Source organism: Dictyostelium discoideum, assembly GCF_000004695.1.
Source record: "Dictyostelium discoideum AX4 chromosome 3 chromosome, whole genome shotgun sequence".
In the NCBI taxonomy this organism is placed as follows: Eukaryota; Evosea; class Eumycetozoa; order Dictyosteliales; family Dictyosteliaceae; genus Dictyostelium; species Dictyostelium discoideum.
Genome location: NC_007089.4, coordinates 259,559 through 272,600, shown reverse-complemented (window position 1 = coordinate 272,600; position 13,042 = coordinate 259,559). Strand labels below are relative to the sequence as shown.

The 13,042-nt window shown below is 22.2% G+C and overlaps 4 protein-coding genes and 1 pseudogene across 4 annotated transcripts in view; 4 read left to right on the top strand and 1 right to left on the bottom strand.

The window, feature by feature from the left end:
• The window catches only part of cnrO (C2 domain-containing protein), a gene marked incomplete at both ends in the record, with an annotated part of 651 nt that extends 585 nt beyond the window's left edge, over positions 1–66 (top strand). The window contains one exon of the mRNA XM_637029.1: positions 1–66. This exon is cut by the window's left edge and continues 123 nt beyond it. Within this exon, the coding sequence (XP_642121.1) occupies positions 1–66 (66 nt within the window).
• Positions 67–1,532: 1,466 nt separating this feature from the next.
• Positions 1,533–1,814, top strand: DDB_G0278099 (annotated as a pseudogene; the record flags this gene model as incomplete).
• Positions 1,815–1,949: 135 nt separating this feature from the next.
• Positions 1,950–8,346, bottom strand: DDB_G0278097 (hypothetical protein; the record flags this gene model as incomplete). The annotated part of the gene is made up of 2 exons (XM_637027.1): positions 1,950–6,202; positions 6,402–8,346. 2 exons carry the CDS (start codon positions 8,344–8,346, stop codon positions 1,950–1,952), a joined length of 6,198 nt encoding a protein of 2,065 aa, XP_642119.1.
• A 500-nt stretch (positions 8,347–8,846) lies between these two features.
• Positions 8,847–10,108, top strand: mecr (trans-2-enoyl-CoA reductase; the record flags this gene model as incomplete). The annotated part of the gene is made up of 2 exons (XM_637026.1): positions 8,847–8,944; positions 9,154–10,108. The coding sequence occupies 2 exons, from the start codon at positions 8,847–8,849 to the stop codon at positions 10,106–10,108; spliced, it is 1,053 nt and encodes a 350-aa protein (XP_642118.1).
• Positions 10,109–10,461: 353 nt separating this feature from the next.
• DDB_G0278093 (hypothetical protein) lies at positions 10,462–12,915 on the top strand (the record flags this gene model as incomplete). Its single annotated transcript, XM_637025.2, has 1 exon — positions 10,462–12,915. One exon carries the CDS (start codon positions 10,462–10,464, stop codon positions 12,913–12,915), a length of 2,454 nt encoding a protein of 817 aa, XP_642117.2.
• Between the last annotated feature and the right edge of the window lie 127 nt (positions 12,916–13,042).

The following is a 13,042-nucleotide window of genomic DNA, read 5'->3' as shown; positions in this document are numbered from 1 at the left end:
GTCAAATTTGAAGATGATAAAAATAATGTTAAAGGTACTGTTAGAATTAAAATTGAAAGAAATTAAATGAAAATAAATAAAAAAAAAAAAAAAGAAATTGGAAGTTTATTCGACTATGTCCAATTTTTTGTATTTTTAATATTTTAAAATGTTATTTTAAGACTCAATTTTTTTTTTTTTTTTTGTGTTCTAAAACTATTAAAATAAATATAATATAAACAATAAAAAAAATAAAAAAAAAAAATAAAAAAAAAATTAATAAAAAAAAAAAAAATTTAATAATGTTGGTTGTGATCAAAAAAAAAAAAAAAATATTAAAATAGAAAAAATTCAAATAATTCAACTCCATCATTTATCAACGGTTTTTTTTTTTTATATTCTGTTTAAACATAGATTATTATATAAAAAAAAAAAAAATATATATTTGAAAATTTTTTTTTTTTCACCCCCTTTTACCACTATTAATAGTTCAAATTGAATTATTAATATTAAATGATGATTTATAAAAGTTGTAAAGAAAATGATACGGGAGCACATAGTTTTGTGAGAGGGTGAGCTTTATTTTTGGTGTTAAAATTTTAAATTATTAATAATTATTTTATAATTATTTTTATTAATAGAGCAAAAACAGATAAACAAAATTTTTAATAACAATGTTCTATTTTTAATAGTTTATTATTCTTTATTTATTTTTTTTAAACCTCGTTTTAATCTTTTTTTTTTTTTATATTTAATTTTTTATTTATTTATTTTTTTTATATTATTATTTTTAGTTTAAATTATAATTATTTTACTTTTTATGTTATAAATATTTTTTTACCAATAGTATTTATTTACTTTGTATCTCATTTTTTTTTTTTCTGTTTTAAACTTTTTTTTTTAATAATTGTTTTTATTTATAGTTAATAATTTTAGTTATACATTTTTTTTTTTTTTTTTTTTTTTTTTTTGAAATTCAAAAATAGCATCATCAAGAGTTCAAATCAGATATTCAAATATTGAAATTGGATATCAATCAAGAAATAGTTATGAAAGAGAAAGATTAAATCAAATATATTTAAAATATAAAAATGTATTTGTTAAACTGGTTTTTTTTTTTTTTTTTTTTTTTTCTATACAATAATGTATTGTCCAATTATTAATTTTTTTTTTATTTTTTTTTAAATCTAATTTTAGGGTGATTTTGATCATAAAAATTTATTACAGATAATACAATCACATGGTCCTTTACCACCTAAAATGATTCAATCAATTTTTAATAAAATTATTATAGATCCAAACTTATTTTGTAAATTTGCAAATAAATTTTTTAATTTAACTTGTATTATTATAAATAATGATAGTTTAACACCAAGACTTGATCATGACGAAAATGTAATTTATAATCTATTATTTTTATCACCAGGTAAATAATAATTATTATAATAATCTTTTTTTTTTTTTAATTAAATATTAAAAGAGTTTATTAATTATTTATTAATTAATTATTTTAAAAAATTAAATAAAAAAAAAAAGATATCTTTTTAAAACCAAATAATCCATATTCATATGATCATACATATATGTGGTCATTTGGATGTTGTTTATATCAATGTTTAACTGGAATTTCACCATTTGATTCATTTGAAGCCATGGCAGATTTTATAAGGAATAAAAATCAATTAACAATTGATATTCCTCAAAAGTTTAATAAAAGTGAAAATCAATCATTAATTTCTTTAATAAAGAGTATACTATGTAAAAAAGAAAAAGAATCTGATAAATTAACATGGGATCAATGTTTAAAACACTGTTTTTTTTCAGACGTTTTTTAAATTAGTAATTAAAAAAAAAAAAAAAAAAAAAAAAAAAAAAAAAAAAAAAAAAAAATAAAATTGTAATAAAATTAAATTTATAAATAAAAAAACCTGGAAAAAAAAAAGATTTTTTTTTTCTTCTTTATTATATATTTATTGTGCTCTACAATTTGAAGGTGGAGGTTGTGAAAAGTTATAATCTGATTGAGAATTGGATGGGTATTCCTCCTCTTCTTCTTCATTATCTTGTTGTTGTTGTTGTTGTTGTTGTTGTTGTTGTTGTTGTTGTTGTTGTTGTTGTTGTTGTTGTTGTTGTTGTTGTTGTTGTTGTTGTTGTTGTTGTTGTTGTTGTAGTGAGGTTGAAGCAGAATTAATCTCATTAAATTTATTGTCTGTAGGTATTGGGTCAGGCTTTTTACCAGTAAAACGAGAAAACATTCCTGAAATTCCACCACCAATTTGTGAAAAAGATGAAAAGAAACTATATTCACTTGATGCTTGAGGTATGGATATTCCTTCATCCTCAACTTCATCATCCTCTTCTTCTTGTTGTTGTAGTTGTTGTAGTTTTTGGAGTTGTTGTTGTGATAGTTGTGGTTCTTGTTGTGGTTCTTGTTCTTGTTCTTGTTCTTGTTTTTGATCTTGTGGTTCTTGTTCATCTCTTGAATTAGTTTCAAATTTCACCTCTTTTTGTTTCTTAGTTTTTTCAATTTTCTTTACATTTTCTTGAGAATTCTTTTGATTTTCTTCAATTGACATTTTTTCTTGTTGATCATTTTGCTCATCATCATCATTATTATTGTCATCATGATGATTTTGAGAAAAGATATCACCACCCAAATTCGCTTGTTGTGATAAATTTTGAAATGAAAAGAAGCTACCAAAACCACCACCACCACCACCACCAAAACCACTACTACCACCAAAACCACTATCACCACCACCGCCAAAACCACTGCCACCAAAACCACCACCAAAACTACTACCACCAAAACTACTACCACCAACATTTCTATTTTGAGAAGATGTAAAGTTGTAACCAGTAGATTGAGAGTATGATTGTTGATCATCAGATTGTTCTTGATCGAAAGATTTTAATCTCTTAAAAGTATTTGTATCACCATTTTGAGAAGATGATGAAAGATTTTCGCTTGATCTTTTATTTCTTTCAATGATATTTTCATCATTTTTAGAGGTGATTGAAGATTTGGTTGTTGAATATTCTTTTTGTTGTTGATGTTGTTGTTGCTGTTTGGTTGAAAATTTCTCGAATTTTGAAATTAATTTAGTTGCATTTGGATTAATATCACTATAACCATCAAACCATTCTTTTTTCCAATCTTCAGGATAAAATGAACTTCTAACAACTACTTTATAATGACTTTTATTCTTCTTTTTATCAACTCCTTGTTGTTGTTCTTGTAATTGTTTCTCTTTTTCTAATTCTTCTTGTTTAAAAATATCGGCAATTGATTGTGGTGCATCATCATCATCATCCTCCTCCTCCTCTTGTTCGTTATTATTATTATTATTATTTTGTTTTTCTTTATTTTGTTGTTGTTGTTTTTTCTTTTTTTCTTGTTGTTCATTTGCCATATCATAAATTTTATCATATTTTGATTTAACAGAATCTTTACCTTTATAATCTTTATTTGAGAATCTATGTCTAGTTTTTAAGAATAAAGGTTGAGATTTTAAATTTTCAATTGAAAAGAAAGGATCTAAATGATAAACTGTTGAATTGAAATCGATATAGTCTCTTCTTTCTTCTTCACCAAAATCATATTCAATTTCGTGGTCTTGAGTTACCATATCAATTTTCTCTCTATTTAATAAACTTTTATTTGGTTTGATAATTGATTTAAATATTGGTCTACTTTTATTATTATAGTCATCATCGTTATTGTTATTGGTGTTGGTGTTGGTATTTTGATTTTCAGAGGTTGTAGTTTCAATTGAATAATATTTTAAATAATCTAAAATTTCATAATTTAAAAAGAAACCATTTAAATGAAACATTAATTCAGTTGTAGTTTGTGGACCATAAAACTCTAATAATTGAATGATAGCTTGACCTAAATTATCACTATCGAAATCGATTGAATTCCAAGGTTTTCCAGTTTGTTTATCAATAATTTTAAATTTCTCTGGTATTGGTTTAGTTTTAACATTTTTAAAACATTGATTCTTTGCATATCTACCACTAAAATAATAACCATTATTTCTACGATCATTTAATCTACCAATTGAAATATGTTGATCAAGTGTTCTATAAAATAAAGAATAATCAATTAATTTATCAGAACCACCAGCACCAGTACAACTCACTTCTTGTTGATTGGTTAATTGATCAATTGATAATAAATTATAAACAATAGTTGATGTATCAGAAATTGAAGTTGATGTAGTTGAAAATATTTCTTGTATTTCTTTATTATCATCATCTTCTAATAATGATTCAATTTCATTTGTATTATTTATTATACTTTCTTTAATTGTATTATTATTATTATTATTATTGTTATTATTTGTGAATGAATTTTTATTTTTATATTTTTTAAATGATGTTAATAATTGTTTTTCTTCTTTTTCAAATTTTTTTAAAATCTCTTGGAAATTAAATTCCAACTTTTCAATGATTGATTTAAAATTTGAATGATTTCTAAACTTTTTAAAAATGATTGATTTACAATAAAGGTATTTTTGAGTTTCAACTTTTTTACTTTGTTCTAAATGATATTGTTGATCTAATAATTGTTCATTCTTTGCTTCTGTTGATATTATATCTTGTAATAGATAGACTGTTGATGTCATATCACCAAATGATCCCAATTGTAATATTGTAATACCAACTAAATTATGAACTATAGTTGGTATTAAACAAACTCCAATCAATGGATAACAAGTATAAGGATTACATGTAAAATTTGAATCCGAACAACCTGATTGTTCACCACCAATACCACTATTAATATTATTAATATCATTTTCATTAATTACAGTGTTATAATAATTAATATCACCATTATTGCTACTACCACCAACACTTCTTTCACCAAATGAAGTAATTGGTGTGAATGGTGTTGAACATGGTATTGCTTGATAAATTTCATTTATAAAATTATTATTATTATTATTACTGGTACTACTACTACTACTACTACTATAATCAGTTCTTAATAAATTTTGAAAAGATGATTCGAAAAAACTTTCAGATAATGAACCTTTTGGACCAATAATTGGCATGAATGGTAATGATAGAGTTGTAGGTGCTCTACCAAATGAATATTGAAATATTGAAATATCACCACTAATTGAATTTGAAACCAATATAAATATTAAATCATCATGTGATTGAATTAAATGTTGTAAAACTTTAATAGTAATACCATTACCACCACCAATTTTACCATTATTATTATTTCTACCACTACCACCACTGCTACTAATTGAATTAAAAGTTTTTGGATTTCTCCAACAAATTAATGGATTATCAATATAACGTGTATCAAATAAAAATAAATATTTATCAGTTGAAATTATAATATGAAATGGGTAACCATCAATTAACTCGAATCCATTGATAATTCCTTTTTCATGTTCACTTGATTCTAATAATTTTCTACGTTTAATATTTTCACATTGTAAATCAAATAATATGATTTTATTTGAATATGATAAAATAATTTGAGTTTCTGCTATATTTAATTTAAATCTCATCCATTCGTATGGACTATATTGTTTTTTTCTTGATAGTTGTTCCACACTACTACCATTTTGATTTTGTTCTTCTTTTTCTCCTTCTTCTTCTTCTTTTCCTTTTCCTTCTCCTTCTTTTCCTTCTTCTCCTTGCTTTTGTTGGTTTTGTTGTTCATCCTCTTCAATTATTGGAGGAATGAATTCAAATGGTTCAATTGGAATTAAACTCTTTGAAATTAGGGTTAAATTAAAATTTAATTTAAATATTGAAGAATTCTCCAATAATACAAAAGATTGATTTATAATTTTCTTTGATACGCAAACATCCATAATTCTATCTGAAAATGTATAATTATTTAATAATTCAATTTGAATTAATTGATTTTCTTCTTCATCTTCATCTTCTTCTTCTTCTTCTTCTTCTTCTTCTTCTTCTTCTTCTTCTTCTTCTTCTTCTTCTTCTTCTTCTTCTTCTTCTTCTTCTTCTTCTTCTTCTTCTTCTTCTTCTTCTTCTTCTTCTTCTTCTTCTTCTTCTTCTTCTTCTTCTTCTTCTTCCTCACTATCACCAACTTCTTCTATAGATGGTTCATCTACTTTATTATTATTATTATTATTATTATTATTATTATTATTATTATTATTATTATTATTATTATTATTATTATTATTATTATTATTATTATTATTATTATTATTATCATGCACTTCTTTTTTATTATTTTTATTTTTATAATTTTTTTCATTCTTTTTCTTAATATAAGTTATTGAAAAATAATAAACTGAATATCTAGTTCTTAAATAAATAATTTTAAAATCTATAATAATAGCAAATAGTAAATAGTAATAACTTTGGGGTTAATATAAATTTAAAATAATAAAAATAATGATGATGATTATATAACATACTTGTTGAAATTGTTGAAATTGAAATATTTAAAATTGTTTGTGGTACTTTATAATATGCTAATGAATGTGATTCATAGTTATATTCTAATGGGAAAGAATTTGAATTGTTATCATTTAAATGATAAATTGATAAAACATTCATAATTGGACCAGTTGATAGTATAATGAATTTATCATTACCAAATGTTTCATAATGTAATCTTGAACCACCAAACATTCTTTCATTAAATTGAGTTGATTTATCTAAATGATTGAATCCGATATTACTAATATTAGATTTATCTTTTTTATTTCCACCACTACCACCAGTACCAGCACCAGCACCATTGCCAGAAAATGTATTACCATCTTCATCAATTCTAATAAAAGTTTCAGACTCAGATTCAGATTCAGATTCCATTTCACCCATTGATGATATATCATCATCTAATATACTTTCATCATTATTTGGATCATAATCATCTTCACTACCATCGTCATAATCATCTTCATCATAGTAATCACTAAAATTTTCAAAATCAGTTTCAGTATCTCTATCTGATTGTTCAATTTCTTCCTCCTCCTCCCCCTCTTCTTGTACTTCTTTTTCATTACCTTTATCTTGTTGTTGTTGCGGTGGTGGTGGTTGTTGTTGATTTAATCTTGTTCTTAATCTTGTTGTTAAAATTGTTGGAGTAGGTTCAAATGATATTTTCTTTTTAGATTTCTTTGAGTTTTTTTTATCAAAAGTTAGTGAAGAGGAATATGGTGATGTTAAATCAATTGATAAATTATTATTAGTGTTATTATTATTATTATTAATTGGTGTTGATAATCTAATTTTTCTATGTCTATTACTATTTAAAATTTCTTTATGACAAATTCTTTCAATATTGGGATCTAAGAATTGATTTCTTTTTAAAAATAATGTAATATTTTTCAATGAACGATCAATAGATTGTTTTGGATCGAAATGAAGATGAGAGATTGTAATATTTCTACAGAAATTATATGATTTAATATTACTATTTTTTAAATGTGGGAATCTATATAAAATGAATCTATATCCATGATCTGACCTTATGAATGGATTATGTAATGATACTGATGCATGAACGTTTGTAAATTTATTATAGTGTGGAAATAATGATGGAAATGAATTTTGTCTTTCTCTAATCTTATTAATTCTAATTATTTCATCATCTTTTTCATTTATTAATTTAATTTCATTTTCATCATTTGTTAATATTGTATTATTATTATTATTATTATTTTTATTTTTATTATTTTTATCATTAAATTGTATTTCAAATGTATTTTTTTTTATTATAAAAATTGATTGATCCTTTTCTTCTTTTTCTTCTTCTTTTCCATTTATTTCCTCCCTTTGTTTTTGCTGTTGTTTATCTGTATCTTTATCTTTATCTTTATCTTTGGAAGTTGTAGTGGTAGTGGTGGTAGGAGTAGTAGTTGTTGTGGTTGTAGTGGTTGTTGTTGTTTTGGGGTCAGTAATTTGCAATGTACTTTCATTTTTTAAATGTTTATCCTTGTGGATAAAGTGATCAAGCTTTTTATTTGTTTTAGATTTAGATTTTGCATTGTTTAAAGTTTCTTGGATTTTATCAATATGATTTTTTGAAAAAGTTGCTTGTGGTTGTTGTTGTGGTTGTTGTTGTAGTTGTTGTTGTTGTTGTTGTTGTGGTGGTTGTTGTTTAGATGGAAGTTGGGGTGATTCTTTCTTTTTATCACTTTCAAAATTGGTGTTATAATATGAATTTTTAAATTTTGAATACTTTTGTAAATGAGATGGAATTTGGTAATTGTTTGGTTTTGGTTGTGTATGTTTATTATTATCTTTTATTCCATATGTGAACATATGTTTATCTTCATTATTATTATTATTATTAGTACTATTATTTTTATTTTTATCTTTATCTTTTTTATTTCCATTATTATCTTTATTCATTTTTTTTATTTTTTTATTTTTATTTTTTTATTTTTTTTTATTTTTAAAATTTCATTAATTGGAGTATGCAAGAATACAACTATAAATTTATAGATTATTAATATTAAATATTATTATTACTTATTTTTTTGTTATAATTTTATTCATTTAATAAATTATGTTCAAAAAAAAAAAAAAAAAAAAAAATTATTTTTATTTATTTATTATTTATATATTTATATAAATAAATAAATCTGAAAATATAAAACGAAAAATTTTTTAGACGAATGGAATAAAAAAATAAAAAAAAAATAAAACAAAATTAAATAAAAAAAATATGTTTTTCGAACTACGGTGCGTAAAATAATTTTTTCATTTTTTTGAAAAAAAGAAAAATAAAAAAAATTTTTTGATTTTTTTTTTTTTTTTTTTTTTTAATTTTTTTTTTTTTTTTTTTTTTTTTTTTTTTTTGATTTTCAATTTAATACAGCATATAATTCATTCATACATTTAATCAAACAATGAATTCTACTCGTAATATCATTTCATTAGTTCGTCGTTATTCAACTTCAAGAAGTGTTAAAATCGCTTCACATGGTTCACCATCAACTGCTTTAAAGTAAGTTTTTTTAAAAAAAAAAAATTAAAAAATAAAAAAAAAAAAAATAATAAAAATCATGTATGTGTGGTTAAACCAAATTGTTGATCACAGAAGGGGGAAGTTTCCCCAATATTTTTAGTGCAATGAATAAATAAAAATTAAATTAAAAAAATATTAATATATCTATATTTATATTAAAAAAAAAAAAAAAAAAAAAAAAAAAAAAGGATTGAAAATGAAAATATTACAGATAAAATTTCAAATAAAGATGTTTTAGTTGAAATGTTACATGCACCAATTAATCCAGCAGATTTAAATATTATTCAAGGTACTTATGGTACAAATGTTCAAGTTGGAGGTGTAGCAGGTATGGAAGGTGTTGGTGTTGTTAAAAAGGTTGGTAGTGGTGTTACAGGATTAAAAGAGAATGATTTAGTAGTACCATCAATGAAACAACACTTTGGATCATGGAGAAGTAAAGGTGTTTGGAGTGAACAACAATTATTTAAAGTACCATCAGACATTCCAACCGAATACTTATCCACCATTTCAATCAATCCAACCACTGCCTATTTGTTATTGAACGATTTCGTAAAGTTACAACAAGGCGATGTCATCATTCAAAACGCATCCAACTCAATGGTTGGTTTGTCAGTCATTCAATTGGCAAAGGCACGTGGTATCAAAACCATCAATGTCATTCGTGACGGTTCAGAATTCGAAGACAACGTCCAACGTCTCAAGCAGTTGGGTGGCGACATCGTCGTCTCTGAAGAGTACGTTCGTACACCAGCATTCAGAAAATTAATCTCTGATTTACCATCACCAAAATTGGCATTAAACGCCGTCGGTGGTCAATCCGCCACCGAGTTATCAAGAATCCTCGCTGACAATGGTACCTTGGTCACTTATGGTGGTATGTCTCGTGAACCAGTCACCATTCCAACCTCTCAATTGATCTTCCGTAACATTCAAATTCGTGGTTTTTGGTTAAATAAATGGTTTGAACAACATACTGACTCTGAAAAACAATCTGTCTATGATGCTATCTTTGATCTTATCCGTAAGAAACAATTTAAACTTTTAATTGAAAAACATAAATTCTCTGAATTTGATCAAGCTTTATTAAAATCACAACAATCTGGTCATGGTAGAAAAATTGTTTTAGATTTACAATTGTAATAAAAAAAAAAAAAAAATAATAATAATAATATAAAATCAAGAAAGAAATAATATATAATATATATAATTATCACTCTTTTTTTTATTTCTACTTAGGTTGTAAAAAATATAAATAAGGAATTTTGAAAGAGTGTGTAATTAATTTAAAAAAAAAAATAAAAATAAAAATAAAAAAAATAAAAATAAAAATAAAAAGAAAAAAAAAAGAAAATAAAATAAAAATTTAAATATTAATTAATTTAAAAATTATAATTCCATCTTATTTTCATTTTTTTAAATTTTTTTTTTTTTTTTTTTTAAAATTTTTTTTTTTTTTTTTTTTTTTTTTTAATAATTTGTATTATATTTAAAAAATGGACAACAACAACAAAAATAGTAATAATAATAATAATAATAGTATTAATAATAATAATAAGGATTTTTTATTTTTTAAAATTTGGAAAAATAAATATATTAAAACAATTATATTTAAATATTTAAAAATAAAACAACAACAACAACAATATTATAATGATGAAATTTTGGAAAATAGAATTTATTATAATTATTATCAATTAAAAAATGTAGATTTAATGTCAATTAATAATAAAGGATTATTAAGAGATAAAGTTAAAAATTCAATGATTTTAAAATTTACATTTGATTCAAATAAAATTCCTTTTCAAGAGATTTTTAAAAATTTTAAAAAAAATAGTGAAAAGAATAAAGAATTTTATTTTAATCTTTTTAAAAATTATTCAAAATATTTTATTAATGATATTGATAATAATAATAATAATAATAGTTCAATTATTAATTCAACAGCATTTTATATAACATTATGTGACTGTGTTGTAGCATTTGATATATTAATTAAAAAATATAATTTTAAACCAATTTTAAGAAGTGGTGGTGGTAGTAAAAATAAAAATAAAAATATAAATTGGTCACCATTATATTATAAATCAATTCTTGTTGGTTCAATTAATATTGCAAATTATTTAAAAGATGAAATTGGTTGTATTTTAAGTGAAGATGAAAAATCAAAAATATATTATCAATTAATTAATATTGATTATTCAAATAAAAATTATAAAAAAAAAATAATTTTATATGGGGCAATGGAAAATAGAAATAAATCAATTCATTTTTTAAATTCAATTAAAATTTCAATACCACCACAAAATAATATTAATATTAATAATAATGATGATGATAATGATAATGATGATTTTACATCATTAATTGATTTTTCAGTAAAGAATAAAACATTGGAATTTTGTTTAAATACATGTTATTCAATAATTTATTTAAAAGAATTATTTAAAAATTATAAATTCGTTGAATTTGTAAATAAATCTAAAGAAGCTGAAAATGTAATTTTATCAATTGAACAACTTGATAAATTTAGAGATGAACAACAATTACAACGACAATTGAATTGTTTGGTTAAGGATTTAGATTGTTGTAATCAATCATTTAGATCAATTGTTAGAATGTCTATTTTTTATACGAGTAGTTTACATCTTAGAAGTAATTTAATGTTTTGTAATGCTAAATTTGATAATAACTATTTCCCAGAGTATTCTCATAAGAAAACTGTAAGACTTGCACTTGGAATGGGTGATTATAAAAAATTGAAATCAATTGGTGCTTTCCAATCTTTAAATAATTTATCTCAATTTAATATACCAAAATATCCATTATTTGGATTACTATTAAAGAATCCAAAGCATTTAGAATCGGTTAAATCAAAATTCATTGATTCTTTAATAAATGATTATTTTACAAAATTATATATATATCAAGGTAAAATTGAAGTCATAATAATGATATTGATAATTAATGAAAATATTGATTTAATTCAATTTTTAATTAATCATCCAGTTGGTTTACTTGAAAATAACATTAAAATACAAAGAAATCATTTTAAATTCATAAAATCTCAGAAAATGTTTAATTTCTTACTTTCTGTTAATTTAATTGAAATTGAAAATTTAAAATTAATTAAACCACCACCATCACAACAACAACAACAAGATCAACCACAACAGCAACCAATATGTAATCCAATTAATTGGGAGAAAAAAGTAAATATTTATTATTTAGATGAAACTGATAATTATGATGATAATAAAAATGATAGTATAAATCCATTTTTACCTATGGCAAATATTCCATTATGGAAATTCATAATAATTGTTTCAGAATTAACACCAATTGATATGCAATACAGTTGTTTGAATTCTAAAGAAAAATTAAAATGGGTTTTAGAAAATAGACAAGATGTTGATTCTAAAAGATGTTTTTTAATAAAAGATGAATTATCAAATAGTTTTGGTATTTATGATAGTTTTGGAATTGAAAAATGTAAAACAATTAAAATTTTTAATGAAATCATAGAATACTATCAAAATATTGATTGTAAAGAAATTGACAGTAACAACAACAATAACATTATTTATAAATTTAATGAATTTTATAAACCTACAGGGAAAATGATAAATTTTATTGATCATTTATTTTTTTATTCAGTTTTTAGTGATATTATTAAACGTTGTAATTTTGAAACATTAGATAGTTTTTTAAATTTTATAATGGATAAACGTAATCAAGATCAACAAAGTAAAACCATGTTTTTATCAAAATTATTACAAAGTATTGGTGAATTGAATGCTTTAGAAGTTTTCTCTCATTTGTTTACAAATCATTCGAATTTATTCACTCAAGATGATTATTTAAATTGTTACATTATCGCTTCCACTCATGGTAGTATTGAATTAAAAGATTTTATTTTAAAAAATTCAAATATTAATTTAAAATATTAAAAAATAAAATAAAATAAAATAAAAATGGTAATTTATTTAATTTAATTAATAAACTAATGGATTTTAAAATTAAATAATATAAAATTAATTTTTAAACTCTATTATTTTCATCTGGATTAAATAATTT